Here is an 18,823-nt window from a genome sequence, read left to right as displayed (position 1 = left end):
ATATTTAATGCGGGGGACGAAAAGATCCCAGAATGTCATGATCTCTGTCTATGGACACTGCAGTCTAGAGCACTGTTTTTGTTTTCGTAGCTTGCGACACTCACCTGAGCCCCAAACAGAAAATGACGACACTGGTGTGTAACGGGTCTTTCGGCAGGCTCGACATACCAAACTGAGGAACGGAGGCCATTCGGGTACCTTTTTTTCCAACACACCTCACCGATCTACAGAGCGTCCTTTTTACAAGTGAAGGCCAACGGCAGAAGGACCGGCTTGCGCCGTTTGACCTTTTTATCAAAATTGATAATCGTGACATAATCGGATTCAGATTACGCCAGAATGGTGTCGACAAACGATGCGCACGAGGCCAAACCAAGATTTAAGACCAGGATTTTTAGACAGGCGAGCGCTCGGGGCGCTATCAAATTTTGACATTTAACTTCATTTCATTTTTAAAAGCTTCTGATTCTCCCTCCTCCAGAGGTCTTGGATTATCCACCTAACACAGCCTGAGCCCGGGATACATCGATGAAAACAGAAAAGATAAAAGAAAGAAAAGAATCTCATTCTTCCTCATCCAGGAGTATCAATCATACATGTATGGCCATTGTGCCAGTCTGCCGAGGATTAACGGAGCTTGGCTTCCCCGCGCATAGCGCAAAAAGCTTACTTGGAAGAATTATATCCCGCATCTCTATCGCTTTGTGGACCCCCCAGACCGAACCCAAGACCTGCTTTTAAGAAACTTGCATTTGAATTGTAAACGTAAGAGCTCTGCTAGCAATCGACAGAACAATTCTCCAAACGGTTACTGCGTGTGATATCGATAACATTTGAATTCGAAAACAAATATTATTTACCAAATCCGTACGATCCCGCAATATCTAAGCCTCTTCTCAATGATTTCGGACGGAGAACCCAGCATCAGCAACTCCGTGACCAATCCGCCGTAATCTGCTTGCATATAAATCTGCTCGCCACAAACCTTGGATTCCTTGGCTGCAAAAAGCTGAGCCAGTTAGGGCGGGTAAAATCTCACGAACGACGAGGTCCTCTCTTTTGGAACCTCCCGGACCTTCCACTGCAGGGGTTCGATCGTATATTCTTTACGGGGCCAGCAGTTTTTCCTTTCGAGATACCGTATACCCAATCGAACGGTAGCTTGAAGATAGCTCTTTGAAAAAATGCCACCGAAAGGATTTGAGGGTAGGGTGGTAATGAGGCTGAGGAAGAGCTAGCCAGTTTGCCGGATATACCGGATCAATTGTCGTCGAAACGTCGAGAGCGAAAAGTATATATACTACAAGGTTTGTAATACCCATATACGCAGAGAACACGGGCGTTTTGGTTTATCCACGTTTGCCTCCGGGCGACCTCGAGACGTGGGTTTTTTCTTAGAATCCATTGTTTCTCTACAATTTCTCCAGACTGTTTGGCTAGACTGACTCGAGACATAAAGAGGGGGGGTTTATAAGAAGGTGGAAGGCTTGCGTATACGAAGCCCGCAGACGGTGTGGGTAACAGACTGTGTTTTAGTGGAGTCGACGGGGGCCTGCAGCCGTTTTATCCAGTGCCATCGATAGAACTGATCGATCGAAGATTGGTTGGGTTTCGATTTGAGATATATTGGTCCATACCTCCTACGGATACACCTTTGCTATAAATATGTAGCTCAAGATCAATATATCGTCGGACTTTTAAAGCATTTAGCCGATGACTGCAATTCGAGGGTCGTCAAAGAAACTTCCAACACGTTATAAGGGCTTTTTAGAAGCCTGGATTACTCTGTACGGGTTAACGATATTAGCGATTACTTCCCTATGCTTCTAGTTCTTCCGTCAAGAAATCTTGAAAAATAAGGATCTATAAAAACATTCCGTGTCATAGAAAGAGAATTGTATATATAATATTCAAATGCAAACTTCAAATCCCCATCTCAAAGCAAGACCACTTCATCCTGTTCAAAAACCCCAAAACACATCCCGTGACTCCCTTTCGAAAGAAGTCAACTCACCAAAAGATGGCCGCCATCGTAACCGAGAAGCCGCTCTCAAATCCGTCGAACCCTGTCGTCTTCTTCGATGTATCCCTGGGAGGAATGAATGGTTGGTGGAAACCCATTAACCCCGTCAGCGTATGCGACGAGAGAAGCTCTGGCTCAAAATGATAGCGAAAAAATATACAACAATAACAACGCATGAAATCGCTAATGTCACTTTTGGATCTGATATCTAGGCGAACACCTCGGACGTATCAAGATCGAACTCTATGCGGATGTGGTCCCCCTCACCGCAGAGAACTTTCGACAATTCTGCACCGGTGAGTCGAAGAACAGCATTGGGCGGCCGCAGGGTTACAAAGGCTGTAAATTCCATCGTGTGGTACGTCTTACCCTCCTCCTTCCTTTTTTTCGAAAACATTTCTATAGATCCGCTGTTTTTTTATCGCTTTGAGATATTTCGGGTTCGAAATCTTGTGATCGTTATATCTTTCCTTCTTTTCGGGATTATCCTCGGAATGTTGGTGAAGTTTGAAATAGGGAAACCGGTGTTTTCGTTCTGCAGACGTCGGTAACAGAAGGAATCTTGAAAGCACGGTGGAATATTCCCTGCTTTTTCCTTCCGCGGGCAAAAAATTTCGTCTATGCGACTCTCTATCTGCAGGGTTGTAATCTTTCGCGGCATTTGAATCAAATATAATCTTTACCTCATAAATTAAAACCTGCGGAGTTGTGTGGCTAACCCCATCGCGCGCCGTCGGACAGATCAAAGGTTTCATGATCCAAGGAGGCGACTTCTTAAACGTAAGTTATTCCGCAAGACAAACCGGTTTTCTTCTTCCTATTATATATATATTGCTCAGCTCTGCTGAACCCCGGTAACACCAGGGCGATGGGACCGGCGGAACATCGATATACGGTACTCGTCATTTCAAAGATGAGAATTTTGTCAAGAAACACGAAGCGGCTGGGATACTCTCTATGGCGGTACGCGTAACCCCCCCTTCTCCCTCTTTCTTTAAAACGAATTTCACTTTAACGATTTGGAATGGAGTTACTGATTCGTTTTTGTTATCATTCTTTCTCTTTGCTTTTGAAAATCACAGAACTCAGGACCGGATACGAATGGATCACAGTTCTTCATCACGGCAGATGCGACGCCGCATCTGGATAACAAGCATGTGGTGTTCGGACAAGTCGTCGAGGGGATGGATGTTGTCAGAAAGATTGAGAACGCGAGAACAATTCTTGATCGCCCGACTTCGGATCTGGTTATTACGCAGTGTGGGGAAATGTGAGCGAATCGCCAACTGGTTTGCTTAGAGGGGTCTTGGTAAAAGAAAATCGAGATTATATCATTATTCTAAAGCAAAAAGAACTGTAGTTTACACTTTCCAAAAGCCAAAGAATATATCCCCTTGATAACAGCACAAACTCGAGTCACCGGTGGTGCCTTTCTTTTCTCCTCGTTTCCGGGAACACATGAAAAACAAAAATGCGGCGCAAAAATCAAAGGATCCCAAGCAAAAACCAAATATGTGTGTCGCTCGAATCATGAAAACCTATTACTACAGATACCTCTTTCCTTCCCCCGACTCACTTCCTCACAAGCGCTACACCGGCTGATAGCTCACCGGGTAGCTCCTCCGCGCCCATATCGATCATCTTGTTGATTGTCCATCCGATAGCAAGGAGCATACCGATGGTGAATGTGACGAATAACACGAAAGGAACACTGACGTCCTTCTTTTGACAAGCGTTACCGCCCCAGTAAGTCGTCTTGTTCGCCCCACCGACCTTAACAACCGTTGGCGAGCAAACGCAGCTCCAGCAATTCGATTGTGTCGTAGACTTTATGCAATTACCGCGGCCGTTACAGCTGTTGGTACGGTTTCCGCATACATCACGGCTTTCGAAGCATCCTGGTCCGGGACGGGCAATCTTGTTTGCGTTCTTTTGAAGCGGGGTGACGACGGATGTATCCTCCTCGCTTGTGGCGAACTTGGGTTGGGTGCTTGGGACCAAAGGAACCTCCTTGCGCTTCGTTTTCTTGATATCAAAGCTGCCGACGAAATCCACGTTGTCGCTTCGCTTTGCGGTTTTAGAGTCCAATGGGATCAGACCGACAACCGATGGATATTCGCCTGTCGCTTTGACGATCCGGTTGAGGAGTCTGGCCATAAGTTTCGAGGCAACCTTGTACTTCTGGGAGCTGGTGCCGTCCTTGTTGGCGATGGTGGATAGAGAGCCTATATGGATGAAGATGGTGGCCTTTTCGGCGATGACTTGTTCAATAGTCTTCTCAGCAAGGGATTTCAGCACCATGTATTCTTCGAAGAAGTCGATGTCACTGGGTTTTTTCTTATTGAATTCGGAGGCATCGGATTTGCCGACGGCGGATTCAAATTTGGACCATTCGTTGTAGTCTGCGGATATTTCGATTCCACTTTCCTAAACCCTACGTTAGAGATGATACTGTGTGGGGCCTTGCTGAAATTAACTTACTCGAACCGGCGAGACAACGTCCACGAAGCCACCTTTGGCGTTGCTGTATAGTGATTTCTCTTCCGACTCCATCACATTCCCAGCCTGCGACTCTAGTTTTTTGAGCAAAGTACCCACGTCGCTGAACGGCGGTGAATCTTCGATTTCGAATGTGGGCGATTCGGTCCAAAATGCTGTAGCCCCCCGGTTAGCCGTTCGATCGCCCCTCCGTAAGCCTAGGGACGGAATTCCCTTTACCATCTGGACTCTCAACTCCTCCAATCGTAACCACTATGGTACCATCGACATCGGTCTTGTCCACCCATACCCTACGAGAAGAGCTGGATACCGTCTGTAGCTTGTAGATGTTGACGCCATCCCCGATTGAGTGAAACTGTGAGAGGCCGAGTCTGGCAGCCAGGGACAGCCGGGACTCGGTATGTGTCAAGACTTCGATCTTTGTCGTCCTGTCTGTCGAGTGTACATTCGGCCATGTGTAGAAGGGGGCATTTTCCGCCCATGCCGGTCGCAAGCTAATCAGAGCCGCGAGGGTGGAGAGGAAAGTAGCTTTCATGACGGGTGCGGTGGAGAGGTTGGGATTCGGAGACGCGAGGAACCGCGGGCGAGTTGTAGACGTGGACGTGCTGCGATATATTATACGCCAGTTGGTAACCTTCAAACTCCCGTTGTGGTCCTCCGATGGTGTCGGTAGTACCTGTGTCTGTATTCGTATGCTAGCAGTCGGCCAGCCGTCAGAGACCTCTATTCTTATCGCGAGGTTCCCGTTCGTGGTCGTGGTCGTATGCAAGGGCGGTGGTGATGGCCAGGGAATTAATATTGGGTGATGACGATGGCAGGAATGGCAAGTTCCGCGTGGGAGGCAAAGCCCCTGTCCGGCTGCTGCTCGGGTTTGTCAAACGCTTCTCTGCCTCAACCTCTGGCCACTGTCAGTCCAGCACACCGACACAGCCAGCTTCCACCAAAAACCTCCATCGGAGCCGCAGCCTCGCCGGAGTCTCGGCCATTACCAGACCATCTCCAGCTTCAACAGGCGATCAGGCCAGCCTGCGTTTTCCATGTCCGATTAGCAGCATTCTCCTCTGTTAAATGCCCCGCTTACCGTCGTCGATACTGTCGCTTGTGACTACCCGACGCCACAGTCCGCCCCTGGACTTTCTCGTAACAAATATCCCGATATAGACCCGTTCTTTGAGCTCTGGACGGATGTTCAGCTTCCTACGGACCTCGCGATCACTGTGGAAAAGCCGGCGGTCCCAGAACCCGAATCTACGGTTCTACCGGGTGACCTTTGCACCCTATCTCTCGTTTAGACGATGGGGTCGTCCCGTTGCCGCCGTCGGAATGGCCGCCGGCTTCATTTATTACAATGGCGACGTGCTGGAGAGATCTTTTTCGAGAGGGCCGTTTTATATACCGTTATGGTTTGCGACCAGCACAGCAGCACCTTTATACGAAGTGGATGGGCCCGAGCATAGAGACTACACCGATTTGATAAGGGATGCTCAACGTCGGGTAGATGCTGAAGGTATGACTATCTTGTATGCTACCGTGGGGTTGTGATGCTTACGGTGTATTGTTTAACAGATGCTGTTTTACATGCGGTTAAGAAACGGATTATGTCTTCGTCCCTTAATATGGGTCAATGGGAAGGATTCGCCAGTCCTTTCTGGATGACATTCCGTCTTGCCGCCCCTGGAGTCACATGGTCACGGAAAAAGTCAGTGTTCTTCTATCTTCATTCTATATATTCTCCGTGGGTTCGGTAGCTGACTGTGCCACAGCCTCGCTATTTCATTTTCGGGTATCGAGCTCGTCGATCAACCTGTATCGAGTCGGAATGTCATGCGTTTTAACTGCATCGTTTACCCACGAGCTGCTGCTCTTACCATGCAAGCAACGTTTGGTTCCATGTACAACTCGTTCCGCCAGGCAGTTTGGCCTGGCGAAGTAGGTCCTCAACCCAAACCGAACCTGCTCAAGAAATCAGATCCACCAAAGAAGGATCAGCAGAGGTTGGACGTCCCTCTTCTCCCTTCCGGGGCGATAATGGCCATCCACGAAGCGGCCGAGAAGGGCGCCGCGATCATGTTTAAGGAAATGTCTCGTGACTATCAAAAGAATGCCCCTCCCCCGCCGAGAGGATGGATTGTTGCGGACGGAACGGTTCGTCTAGTTGGCACGGAGCTGGCATTGATTCTTGATTTCCGGGTCGCCTTCAACCCAAAGAACTTCGACCAGCATTATGTTTACGAGTTGAACCCGAGGCACCATACCCCAAGATTGGGCATGAACATCAACACCTTCGAGAAACCTGGTCTGCCACCACCTCGGCCTCCGCCGAAGCAACCTCAAAAACAGCCGCAAAAGCAGCAACGCCAGATACCCGAACGAGAGCAACCGCCGCCGCCGCAGTCACCGCCGGAAACCGAACCTCTTCAGAAACCGGCAGTCTCCGTTGAAGCACCGGCTGTGCCTCCCGAGCAGCAGCAGCAGCAGCCACAGGGTGGGCCGCGGCCCCAGCAGGCGGAACAAGAAGTACCACCGCGGAAGCGGTAGTTCCGCGATAACAAGGATTCCATCGTCCTTCCTTCCTGTACCATCCTTGAACGGCGAAGTTTTTATCACCGCTCCATTCCAGAGTCTCCAAGGCAAAGAGGCTGTTGGTTGTTACTACCAAGTATGTGAACGTTTTTCCACACTTCTTGTTAATATTGCACGATTTTATTCCGACCTAAAGCCTGGGAACCCTCTTATCCTCTGTTCGTTTCGATTCTAGCATTCTGGCGTTTGATAAGGTCGGTTTTTGGGTTATCGTTACTGTACTGGCTATCGTTACTCTTACTTAAAACCAAACAAGAAGTGTAGAATATGGAATTTAGCAGCAGCGGCTTTGGTTGTTCGGGTCTTTTTTCCGATTTTTAATGATAGAATAATGACGAGTTTCTTTGTATTCATATCACACAACCACGCTGGCATTTACCACAAATATATACGAAAGAGATTGTAAATAGCGAAGGGGGGGTGCTACTACGGTGAGATAGACCGGATGTATCCAATCCGCTGTCTCGATAGGTGTTTACATATAAATCATCTTGGATGGTTCGCTCTCCTCGCAAAACCAAGAGCGGAGCCCCAATCAATAGTACTTGATATGCTAACAAAATCGGTACTTTTCTTAACCACACCGTCACGATCGAGATTTCCACGCATCTACGCCCGCTACCGCCGCCGGAGTTTAATTGATGAAATTCACGCAAAAGAAATGAAGTGTCAGGCTACCAAAAACGAAATCGGCGAAGGCTCTATAAAAGATACATCGTTAGTAACGTGATAAGAACGGAAGACGGATGAATTAGATGGAATCTTACCTCTCCGGCGATACGCTCGAGAACTCCGTCTTGTTCGCTGGGTTTGTTTGGATTCTCAACGAAGCGGTGAGGACGAATTGACCGACGGTGGCAGCAAAGCCAGCAAGGAAGGCATTAAATGGCTGGTGAACGACGACAGCAGTCAGTTCTCCTGATCTTTGAATTCAAAATCCCCATGTATTCAATCGACTTAAAACATACGTAATTGCCTGCCACGACACAGTATACGAATTGGAGAGCACCAACAGCCACGAGGAAGGCCAAAAAAACATCAATCAACTTCGTCCGCTGCGGGGTGTCCTTTTGATATTTCTCCCAGATAGCACCAGCGACAGCAAGTGGTGACGAATTAGCCGACAATTTCACCGTCGATGTAGATGATGACGATGAAGATGTGGTGGTAGCGGTAGTGGTTGCTTTGGGAACCGCTTCGACAGATGTATTCGGCGTCGTCGGTCGTGGCTCCGGAGTGGAGGCACGGGCGGCAGCGTTGCTGGCGTTTTTACGAGCCATTGTGATAATTCGAAAAGGGTATCTTCGTCTGCTTAGGGTATGAAGGCGAGGGCGTATCGGTCTATGCCTGCACGTGCTGATAAGTCGAGAGGGATGTGGGTTGCAATTGGGGAGAAGATGACAGCATAGCTCAAGCCGGTCGATTCGCGGTTGCGGGTCGCCTGGCTCGACCACACGCGCAACACATGCCGCCGGATCATTACGCAAGCCGGGGAGCATAAACTCCGACCGTATCATTTCATCTAATGTCCTCTTGGGGTCCATAATTTGATGGACTGCAGAGGTGACCAGTGGAACTGCGGCCTGAAGTATGGAGCAGCATTGAGCCTTTGTGATACCACGTCCGGAGTGGTGTTGGTGAAGAAATTTCCATGATTTCCATCAAAGAAGATCAAGTATATAAACGTCGAGATCTCCGGCATGTTTTCTGAAGCGAGACACCGCTTCACGCAAGCAGCACCACGACTTATCCGGTGCCCTAGCTTCGAGGCTTATATTGTACCCGTATTCACATCTATTCAATAAAAGAGAAGCGGGGCTTATATATTTCTAATACCTTTTCCTACCATATAAACGGTTACTTCTTAACGACTTTATCGTTAGACTGTAACTGTAAGAAATCGTATAGGGACCAGTCGAGGTATCAAGGTAATACACAAATGTTACAAAGCCTGGATGATGTACTAATAGTGTGTATATAAATTAAGTTTACATTTGACGACCTGCCGCGGCCATCATTTTTTAGTCCCGACCAGTCAAAATCCTTTGCCTCGACGAACGAAGAGACGCCGTGTTCCCTTCTGTCTCCCGGATGGCGTATGTACGGAGGTCGGCGAGAAAAGTTTGGCTCCCTACGTTAAATAAACAAATAAACCCGTTTATAAGCATGGTACAGACTCGGGAGGAACATATTTATCCTACCCCACTACGGGTATTTCAAGAGTTTAAACGCAATTGAGCCAGTTTGGGGTTTCATGAAAGGGCACAGGTGACGGAACTATGAAATTACGATGGAGGCAGAGGCTAGAGCGGTACAGGTGAAGATGTGGCACGAAGAGCAGTCTCAAGAGAGGCTTCGGGCACTGTGGAAAGGATTCCTAAGCATTTGCTCATATTATTTGTTTAAAAGATCGGAATGAATATAAGGAGGGTAGGGAAAGGAGAAAAAGCGGAGTGGTACATCGGTTGCTCGTGTGTCGCAAGCTATGAACGATTGCGCTTCGTGAACAACAACGACAACCTCAGCCATGCTACCACTAACGCCAAAATCCAGCGCTGCGCCGGTTTTTTGACGCCTTCGAATCACTGTCACTGGCGGCGAAGGGATTAGAATTGGTGCTGGCGTCGGCCTGGTCGTTAATACGAGCTGGTGACATATTCCGTCTCGTATTATTGTCAATAACAATAGCAGTAAGCACGGAACGTGTAGGCTGCTTCAGAGGACGTCCGCGGTGCTTGGGCTGTTATTTTTTTGCCGCTGCTGCTTGTCGTTTTTCGTTCAAGTCCGCTTTCATATGTTGTATACAGCCAACTTATTTTCAACATTGATAATATCTTTCAACGCTCAAAGCGTCCGTACCAAGTCCGTAGTAACCAAGTCTACTACTGGGAGGGTTGCTATCTAATAACAAAGTTAGAATTATACAAGAAGTACCCGAATCGACATCACGCAGATAGAATATTATTTGAGTAAATATTTAATCATATACTTTTCTAAACACCCAATAGAACTAAGCCTTCGATACAAACAGCTAACAATCCATACTATACGGAATTTAAGCAGCACAAGTTAAATAATACTATCAGAGGAGGTAGGTATAATTGATAATAATAATATTCTCTATTCCAATCCTAACTTTAGTGATGCTGATTCTATCCCAGCATGATGCCCTTCTCATCGAAATTCCATATATCACTTTGTTTTGTCCTGTATGATGGTTCGAAACTATACAATATTAATGCCAAGCTACGGTGTGTATCCAAGCTTGTCGAGCGTGATGCGACGTATCTTAAGTGGTAGAATCAATTTAGATCTTGGAACTTGGAACTTGGATTATCCGGTGCCGATTCAAGTCGTCACTGGAGGGTGGCTATATATGCACATTCTATGTACGTGAGGACTCTACAGTTCTGCTCATAGCTACCTATCTCGAAGCCTGTCGTCGGCAGTCGTGCTTACGTGTGTTGTCGTGTGGTATTTCGGATACCGTCTAACCGTTGGAAGTCATGCTTTTAGCACATCACGTGCTTTTCTGATTATATAATTAGTCCACTCTTGGCAGTCATCTGGCCGTCTACGGGTGATTCTAGAGGAGATACTTGGAACCAATGAGAGAACTCTTAGTTTTCAACACTAACATCTGGGAGACCGTCGTCTGACAATTAGCATAGGTGTCGAAATGGTGCCGTCTACGGACAATTACTTACTCGCTCAAAGCATAGCTTAATTAATGCCGCTGAAACCGCTACCGTACGTTCCATATCAATACAGCTTGGGATCTTGCATCTTAACTGGTTATTAAATTGCTTTTCGAATCGGGGTACCTATGACTGATGAAAATTAGGGGTATCAAAGTAGATGGTCTAACGTAATTTGGACATTTTGTCTAAAATAATGGATTAAGTGGAAACCCTTGGTTGGAATAGTATGATATTTAATTTATAAGCTCTTATTTTTGCGTAGTGTTTAAAGATTGTTGTGCCGGATAATATACTCTGGTGCTGATGCCCCCGAGATGGCGCCGTAGACGCTGGTGGTTAATGCCATATTGCTGTGTTGTTTTTGAGATATTCCGATTTTTGAAACTGGTATGACGAAGGGTATCCAAGGCACTTTTCACCGTTGTATCGGTATTTATTGTATTATTAGTAGTGGTGAAGCTATCGTCGTTTCCGTTCGATTATATAGTTCTGATAATGGTTGTAATGATTTAGAAATAGCTAGTCATTCACAAAGCTTAGATATAAAATGACCCGAAAGCCTCTTGGGTAGCGACCGACCTAATATTTTTTCATTTTTTCAAACCCAGCGCGGTGCTGGATTTTGGCGCCAGTAGTAGCATGGCTGAGGTTGTCCTTGCAGTTCTGATGCTGTCCCAGCTGAGGAGTTGTAAAAGTAACGTGACCCATGGCGCTAGTCCTGATATAGCTAGATTCTTCCTGGAAATGGTCTGAGTCAAATGCACCTTTGCAAATCACGTGATCACGTGATCCGTCGCGTCTGCTTCGTTCTTTGTTTACCTTCATTTTTTGCAACGGAGGTTAAATACACACACACACACACACACACACACACACACACACACACACATACACACACACATTTTTTTGCACAAGAACGGCGACTCGACCACCTCAAACATGGCTCTGAGCGAAGACCTGCTCAAGGTCATCGAAAAGAGTGCACTTGATGAAGGGTCCTTGAACAGCGTTCGCGATAAATTACGCGCTTGCGCCGGTACACCGCCATGGGACATTGTGACGAACCTCTTGGGTTTGCTTGTCTCTTCTTCGACGGCATTCAACTTGCCAATCGGAGGCAGCATTGTTGCGAGAAAGCTATTCATCATGCTGCAGAATATCCAGGACGGCTCACTCGAAATTGAGGAATTCAGACCACTCATTGACGTCGTCGTCAACTCTTCCCGCACCGACACCGATATTTGGGCCGCCGTCATCGACCTCATCGAAGCCGTGAGGCCGTCGACGCCCCAGAATTTCACCGCCGCCACACCTACGTTTTTCGGAACGCCCGTCAAAACGAGCTCGAGCCGGCTTGCCGACAGCGAAACACGCGAAATCGTTGAAAAGGAACTCTTCCATGAGGTTAAAAGATGCACCTTTCGCAATGTGAAGGGATTCTGGGACAAGTTTTTCGACTCCGAGAGCTGGGACGAAGAACGGAAAGCGATGCTGAAGGGGATGATGGCAGAGCACGACGGAAGGAAATGGACGGGCTTCCCGTCCACTCCCGACGAAAAGCCGGTCTGGGAATGGCTTCGCTCTCTAGAAAAGCGCTTCTTGGCCGGTGTACCATACGAGCTCTGCACCACCAACAATGCCAACCAGTTTGAGGAACGGAAAGGTCAGCTGGATATATTCTTGCGAAGGCCACCCAAGAGAGAGGACAGCATCTTTAGTTACAAGGACGTTCTCGTTGTTGGGGAACAAAAGAAGTCGGCCGTTACGCGCAATTTCAAGGCGACTCTCCTCCAGCTCACACGCTATGTGCGAAGCATCTTCGCAGACCAACCGACGCGCCGATTTGTCCACGCATTCTCCCTCTGCGGCTCCACCATGGAGCTCTGGGTCTTCGATCGCTCTGGGCCGTACAGCTCTGGCCAATTCGACATTCACGGCGAGCCGAAGAAGTTTGCACGCGCTTTTGTTGGGTATGCCACGATGGATGACGATGCGATGGGCCTGGACACGTTTATTGAGCGAAATGGTACGCATCGCTATGTCACGCTGGACGATGCAGAAAACAACGAAACGAGAATTGGGCTGGAAAGAATAATAATCAGGCAGAAGGCTATTGTGTGTCGCGGGACTACGTGCTATATGACCCAAAATAGAAACGTCGCGAAGTTCTCGTGGGTACCGGATAAGCGGAAGCCAGAGGTGGATCAACTGAATCTGGCAAAAGAACGGGGCGTCAAAGGAGTGGCCAAAGTGGTGGCGTATCGTCGAATCACCACCATTGGAGAGATGCGGAGGGGCCTGGAATTCCAGAAGTCCCACCGATTCCGGGAAGAGATCGATCTCTTTGAAGATCTATCGGCCACAGCAAGTACGAACACACCAGGCCAGAAGCGCAAGTCATCGTCCGATAACACGTTCGATAACGTGTCCGGATCTAAGAGGCAGCGGTCCAACCGTCCGAAGCCGGGGCCGGTCGAGGAGTTGAACGACCAGCTATCGATCAGCAAGCCTAAGCCAAGCCTGTGCACGCTTAGCGAGGACCTATGGGAGAACAGGATCTATTCCTGCCTCGTCGTCTCACCAGCCGGCCGTGTCATCAGTGATTTTAAGTCAGTCAAGGAACTGCTGGAGTCGATGCGAGATGCGATCAAGGCACACCAGTCTCTATACATGACTGGCGAGATTCTCCATCGCGATATCTCTTCAAATAACATTATTATTACGAAGCCCGAGACTGCGGAAGGCTTCAAGGGCATGCTCATCGACCTTGACCTGGCGAAGGTGAAATACAGTGGCCCAAGTGGAGCGCGGCAACAGACTGGTACGATGCAGTTTATGGCAGTGGAGGTGCTGCGCGGTATCGATCACACCTACCGCCACGATCTCGAGTCGTTCTTCTATGTTCTACTCTGGATGTGTGCCCGCCAGTCATGGATGAATGGATTTGCCGCCAATGGAGAGGAGATGCCTAAAAGGAGCGTTCTTCGAAGATGGGAGATTGGAGATTTTCAAGACATTGCTGACGCTAAGGAAGGTAGCATGACCGTAAACGGCGTCGACAGGATTGTGTCCGAATTCCCACGGTTGCTGAATGTAGTTCGGCCGCTCTGTCTGGATATCAGGAAGATCCTCTTCCCGCTGGATAAGGACGAAAGGATGTTCTTTGGAACCCATAAAGGAGACCCAGACCGCCTTTACAGACCCATCATAGAGGCCTATGATAAGGTTATACTTGATTTAGGAAAAAACAGCTCGGAAGTAATTTAGTCCGCGACTTAAGGTTTGGCGCGCTCGTTTTATGACCCCTAGCATCAAGTGTGCAAGATGCGATCAACGTTAACCCACAGATGGCTGAGGTTCCTCTTAGCTTGGATCGTCTCGTGCGTCGTCTCCTTGGTTCTGCGCTTGCTGCCGGATAAAATTTTCTTTAAGATCACACATCCCGGCCACATGATCAAGCTTCTCGTTCTTATCGCCGCTCATATCAAGCTTCTTGTTCCTATCGCCGCTCATATCAAGCTTGTTCTTATCGCCGCTCATATCGTTGGAATCACCTCAGAATTACTAAAAAGTTAAAGAATTAAAACCTTGTCCCCAGGAAGTTATAAAATTATTTTTATTAGATATAGAACAACGTAAAAGATACCCAATTCTACCCCCAGATGAAGCGAAAACACATGGAAGGCCAATAGGGGCATAAGGGAAAAAACAACCTTGGGCCTCTACTACAAATACATAACAAGAACCTTCTGCTTTCGAAGTTATAGAGGCATCTCTACTAGTAGCTTCAAAATAAAAATGTAGTTACTGTAAAGAAATGTCTCATAATCGACGTACATGTCCTAAGATTTGGAGAGGCACTTCCGTTGACAGCCCCGTAAGCTATGTACGCTGGGGAAAAATTAAAAATTTTAAGCTATTTACATATGTGTTGTTTTTTTTTGCGAGCGGAAATAGCATTTCCCGAGCATCTGAAAATAAGTTTCCTTTCCTATCCAAGCTTCGTTCCCTAAGGCTCCTTTAGGCAATTCTCGCGCACCGAACTCGTTGGTCGACTCGATATCGACTAGTCTCATATCGAGTAGCTTCTTGACGAAGACCTTTTGCCCGTTTGCGGCGGCTGTCAACCGACTTGATCGATTTGTCAGTTCGTCCAGAGCCCAGGCCTGATCCAAGCGAGTGCATCGATAACCTGTCATTATACCGCCTGAGAATCGCCGGAGGTTTAGGATTTTGAGCCGAAGATATTTGAAGATGGTGAGTCCGAGAGTCAATTGCATCGAACGCCTCATTCTTGTATGACCATGTAGGGATACTGATTTTTGATGTCTCGATGACAGGAACATCCGGCATTCACTCTCGCCGCGCTCGTATGTTGGAGCCCAGTGTCCCATCAAACATGCATCTTTGAACTGACGTAACATACAGTGCGCCTTTGGCGGAACTATGGGATTCGCGTAGGTTATGTATATCGGCTGGACTTCGTTTACGTCCACATGCAAAGGATTGCCGTATCGTGGACTGTACAACTAATCAGAAAAAAAATTTTGGATGAAAAATTTCAATAGTCGAACTGGATCAAGTATGCATTGAAGGAGCCGAAATAATATATTCTTTCGAGAAACGATGGTTTCCTAATGATGTTTTTTTTTGATAGTCCCATCGTTGGTAGCCGGAGTCGGCATCGGGGCTATGTACGGATACTCGGGCTATCTCTTGAAGAAGAATGCAAACTATGGCATTGAACTTGCTATCCTCGCATCCCTCGTCCTTGGTAAGGATATTGTATATTTACCATGCATCAAATAGAAGCAAAAGGCTTACAGAAATTTAGGCGGTGCAATGATTCCACGAGCGATCAAGACGAGGAAGCCACTACCGATTGCCATGTCGGTGCTGGCCATCACTGGCGGAGCGTACTATATAAAGAAGTGAGTTCCTGTGCTGCAGCAGTTTCCAATCCAGTCTCTTTGCTAATAAGAATTTCTTCCTGGATAGGTATCGAGAATTCAACTGAAATTGAGGACTTTCATGGTTGTTCGGCCGATTTGGCCCCATCGTTGAATATGATATCTCAGAAACTCGAAATACATGAATTTCCACTTCTCTCTATCGTACAATTGCCTATCCGTATCTCGTAGAAAGGTGAGACCAAGACACTTTGGATATCAAATCTCTAAAGGATATAAATTTGCATCTCATTCGTCAAAGTCTCCCTCGGCATCTTCTCCAGCAACGCCTGCGGGTTTTCCGCTATTAATCTGTTTCCGATACATTGCAGCAAGATCCTCGCCCGTACTCGCTTCTTCTATACTTTTGTCTTCTCTTTTGCGTAGAAATCTTGGGAACCGCAGCGAAAGACCTCTTTCTTCTGACACCAGCCCAATCGCAGAAGTGTAGTTGGGGCTGAGGGTAATATCTGCAAAAACAATCTCCCATACCTCTTGAGGCTCGAACCAGACGTTTGGATGTAACTCCGGGGCTTCGATATATGGCTTCTTCGTTCTTGTGGTATTTTCGCCATCCTCTGAATACTTCTCCTTCATTTCTTGGTAAAAAGCATCCGTGAACCCGGACATACATTTACACACGGCCTCGAGCGAGCCTGTGTCAGGATTTCGAACAGCTAGCAACTTTATAACAAGTTAGTAAATGTGGAATAAATGGAACGAGGAGGCTTACAATAGGAGACCACCATTTACTCTTCCTACCCATGCCATGCCATCCGGCGATCGGTATGACATCTAAGGTATCTGTCGATGCGTCATAATCCTTCTTTACTTTCAACCAAGATTCCAACCGCTTGTCGGGCTCGTATGTGGCTAGTAGAGGCTTTCTTTTACCACCCTTTTTTGTCTCTTTAGCCTTGACAGCCTTTCCTTTGGAAGTGGGTTTCTTCTGAACCTCCTCGACTAAAGTATCGAGATCAGTAGCATCGGTTTCGAGAGCCTCGTTATCCCCAGCTGGCACTTCGTTATCGAGCAGCTTGACCATAACACCTTCGCACTTCTCTTTCAAGCTACCCTTAAAGAACTCGATGACGGCGTCTTGGTCATCAGCGGTGGCATCAAGGCTTTTGACCCAAGTAAATCGTTTCTCAACTTCGACGAATTCCTCCCTCAGTAATTTCCGCCGCTCACGGAATGGCTTTCCTAGCAACTCCTCTCCGTTTAACTGCATCAGATCGAATGCAAACATACAAACATTCACTTGAACGGTCCCGATCGTTACATCCTTCCGCCCTCTCGAGGCCAACGTCTGGAAAGTCTTAAGATCGCCGGTGTCGCTATTAATCGCCACCACTTCTCCTTCCATAATAAACGTCTTAACATTGGGTCCTCTGATCGAGGGCATCAAGCCCACCAGATCCGGGTACTTTTCCGTCATATTCTCCAAATGACGACTGAATATCGACACTTTTCCCCTTTCGTCACAATGAATTTGCGCTCTTTGCCCGTCGTACTTGTATTCCGCAGTGAATTCTCGAGATCCTAACCTGCCTAGCATCTCTGGGAGATCTCGAGTGATACTTCCCAACATTGGCTTCAACGGGGTATGTACTGTCAATTTGCAGACCTCCTTGAGCCCTGCTAGGCCGGCAGTGAGCAGACCCGGAACTATTTCGTTGTAGTTTGGGCATCTGGCAAAGCAAGCTTTGACGATTTCTTCTGCGGCAGAAAATATTTCGGTTTTGGATTCCTTTGATAGCTTTGATAGTGCAGAAGCCGGGTTTGGAGCGGGGTTTGGAGCATCGGCAGGGTGTGTCATGAGAAACGCCCGGGATAAGGCTATGAGCATTGTCGTTTTTACGGCCCCGATTCGCAGCTATGTGATTGACATTTAGTAAATCCCGATTTGGAGAATTAAAACAATGCGTACGAAAGGCTTACGTGCTGAACTAGAGTACGAGCAAGGTATCGGACTTCTTCCCCTTTAGACTGGACAAGGAGCCGTTCGACAATCCTTTGTTTGGTTTCTTGAGATCCCGTTCCTTTTGACTGTGATATCTTAACCAGGGAGGAATAGACATCCTTAACAGCTAGGTAGTTTAGTATCCTTACGATCATTAAATTCGATATAAAGTTATTCTGGCATTCAACATACTCAAGGGTACTGGTTTCCGCAACTGTAACGTTCTCTGTCTGACCTTTGCTTCAAACGCAGCGTCCCCTGCGTCTCCGTACTTATCGTAAAGAGTACGAAGACCTTTCTGGTCTAATCCGCCTACTTTGATAAGGGCTTTACTGATGACTGAACCACCGATCCCGAGTTCGGTTCGCTCGTGCGGTGGGCCAATGTCGTTTGTAGTTAACCAGACAGCGGGTAGTAGGGATGCGGGATCACAGGCGATAGCTGTCCTCAAGAAATTCGTAAGGGTGTCTACGATCTTGATACGAGATCTTGTAGAGTTTATTAGGACGAAGGCGCGGGTTAGTAGACCATACGACAATCTCCCATCTGGCAAGCTTTGAACTAGGGTCTTATAGTCCTCGGGGTTAAATGACAACGGATCCGTGTCGAATGGAAGCTCGTCGATTAGTTTATCCCACTCGGGTTTATTTTCTAATTGCATCTTTGCATCTGTAGGAGGAGAAGCTATTTGCTTGGATAGTCCTGCTTGTTCTCCCATTTTGGAGCTCTCTGGGGGGTAGTATGCTACAACTTTCTCTTCCCCAGAACCGCCTCCCTCGCTATCTTCCTCTTCCTGAAGCTTTTGGGCAAGCTCTTGGTCTTTGGTCTTTTGCTCTGCTGAGACGGATCTCTGCGACGACTCTCCGGTCTCAGCACCCTTTGGGCGGCCAGACAATAAAGCGTCCTCCTTTGCCCACTGTTCATGAAGTTTGCGTGCTAGCTCTTCATCCGTGAGACCTTCATTCGACTCTATATCAGAAACCAGCTTTAACTTGGAGGGAACAGGCTGTTTCCGTCCGAAGAAGAAGTCGAGAGTGGGTCCTTTGCTCGGAGATCCGGACTTGTCGTTCTTTTTGCGCCGTTTGGCAGGGCTTTCCGGCATCTT

The 18,823-nt window shown here is 47.5% G+C and overlaps 7 protein-coding genes across 8 annotated transcripts; 4 read left to right on the top strand and 3 right to left on the bottom strand.

Moving 5' to 3' along the window:
• Window positions 1-2,020: 2,020 nt before the first annotated feature.
• Window positions 2,021-3,297, top strand: DFL_007281 (uncharacterized protein; the record flags this gene model as incomplete). The annotated part of the gene is made up of 5 exons (XM_067636839.1): window positions 2,021-2,105; window positions 2,236-2,381; window positions 2,765-2,803; window positions 2,888-2,986; window positions 3,106-3,297. The coding sequence occupies 5 exons, from the start codon at window positions 2,021-2,023 to the stop codon at window positions 3,295-3,297; spliced, it is 561 nt and encodes a 186-aa protein (XP_067488414.1).
• A 298-nt stretch (window positions 3,298-3,595) lies between these two features.
• On the bottom strand, window positions 3,596-5,057 carry DFL_007280 (uncharacterized protein; the record flags this gene model as incomplete). Its single annotated transcript, XM_067636838.1, has 3 exons — window positions 3,596-4,450; window positions 4,505-4,677; window positions 4,742-5,057. The coding sequence occupies 3 exons, from the start codon at window positions 5,055-5,057 to the stop codon at window positions 3,596-3,598; spliced, it is 1,344 nt and encodes a 447-aa protein (XP_067488413.1).
• A 788-nt stretch (window positions 5,058-5,845) lies between these two features.
• Window positions 5,846-7,060, top strand: DFL_007279 (uncharacterized protein; the record flags this gene model as incomplete). The annotated part of the gene is made up of 3 exons (XM_067636836.1): window positions 5,846-6,029; window positions 6,089-6,221; window positions 6,286-7,060. 3 exons carry the CDS (start codon window positions 5,846-5,848, stop codon window positions 7,058-7,060), a joined length of 1,092 nt encoding a protein of 363 aa, XP_067488412.1.
• A 679-nt stretch (window positions 7,061-7,739) lies between these two features.
• DFL_007278 (uncharacterized protein) lies at window positions 7,740-8,385 on the bottom strand (the record flags this gene model as incomplete). Its single annotated transcript, XM_067636835.1, has 3 exons — window positions 7,740-7,806; window positions 7,873-7,994; window positions 8,074-8,385. 3 exons carry the CDS (start codon window positions 8,383-8,385, stop codon window positions 7,740-7,742), a joined length of 501 nt encoding a protein of 166 aa, XP_067488411.1.
• Window positions 8,386-11,745: 3,360 nt separating this feature from the next.
• Window positions 11,746-14,073, top strand: DFL_007277 (uncharacterized protein; the record flags this gene model as incomplete). 2 transcript variants are annotated; one of them, XM_067636834.1, is made up of 2 exons in its annotated part: window positions 11,746-12,412; window positions 12,475-12,524. In XM_067636834.1, 2 exons carry the CDS (start codon window positions 11,746-11,748, stop codon window positions 12,522-12,524), a joined length of 717 nt encoding a protein of 238 aa, XP_067488410.1. The 2 variants fall into 2 exon arrangements, with proteins under 2 accessions (XP_067488410.1, XP_067488409.1); XM_067636833.1 differs by having other exon boundaries at window positions 11,746-14,073.
• A 987-nt stretch (window positions 14,074-15,060) lies between these two features.
• Window positions 15,061-15,823, top strand: DFL_007276 (uncharacterized protein; the record flags this gene model as incomplete). The annotated part of the gene is made up of 7 exons (XM_067636832.1): window positions 15,061-15,063; window positions 15,147-15,176; window positions 15,235-15,263; window positions 15,375-15,388; window positions 15,464-15,580; window positions 15,641-15,737; window positions 15,805-15,823. 7 exons carry the CDS (start codon window positions 15,061-15,063, stop codon window positions 15,821-15,823), a joined length of 309 nt encoding a protein of 102 aa, XP_067488408.1.
• A 181-nt stretch (window positions 15,824-16,004) lies between these two features.
• On the bottom strand, window positions 16,005-18,820 carry DFL_007275 (uncharacterized protein; the record flags this gene model as incomplete). Its single annotated transcript, XM_067636831.1, has 4 exons — window positions 16,005-16,439; window positions 16,489-17,631; window positions 17,697-17,845; window positions 17,911-18,820. The coding sequence occupies 4 exons, from the start codon at window positions 18,818-18,820 to the stop codon at window positions 16,005-16,007; spliced, it is 2,637 nt and encodes an 878-aa protein (XP_067488407.1).
• Between the last annotated feature and the right edge of the window lie 3 nt (window positions 18,821-18,823).

This window comes from Arthrobotrys flagrans, assembly GCF_004000055.1.
Source record: "Arthrobotrys flagrans strain CBS H-5679 chromosome Unknown unitig_8, whole genome shotgun sequence".
Taxonomy (NCBI): Eukaryota; Fungi; Ascomycota; class Orbiliomycetes; order Orbiliales; family Orbiliaceae; genus Arthrobotrys; species Arthrobotrys flagrans.
This window is presented reverse-complemented; position numbering and strand designations above follow the sequence as displayed.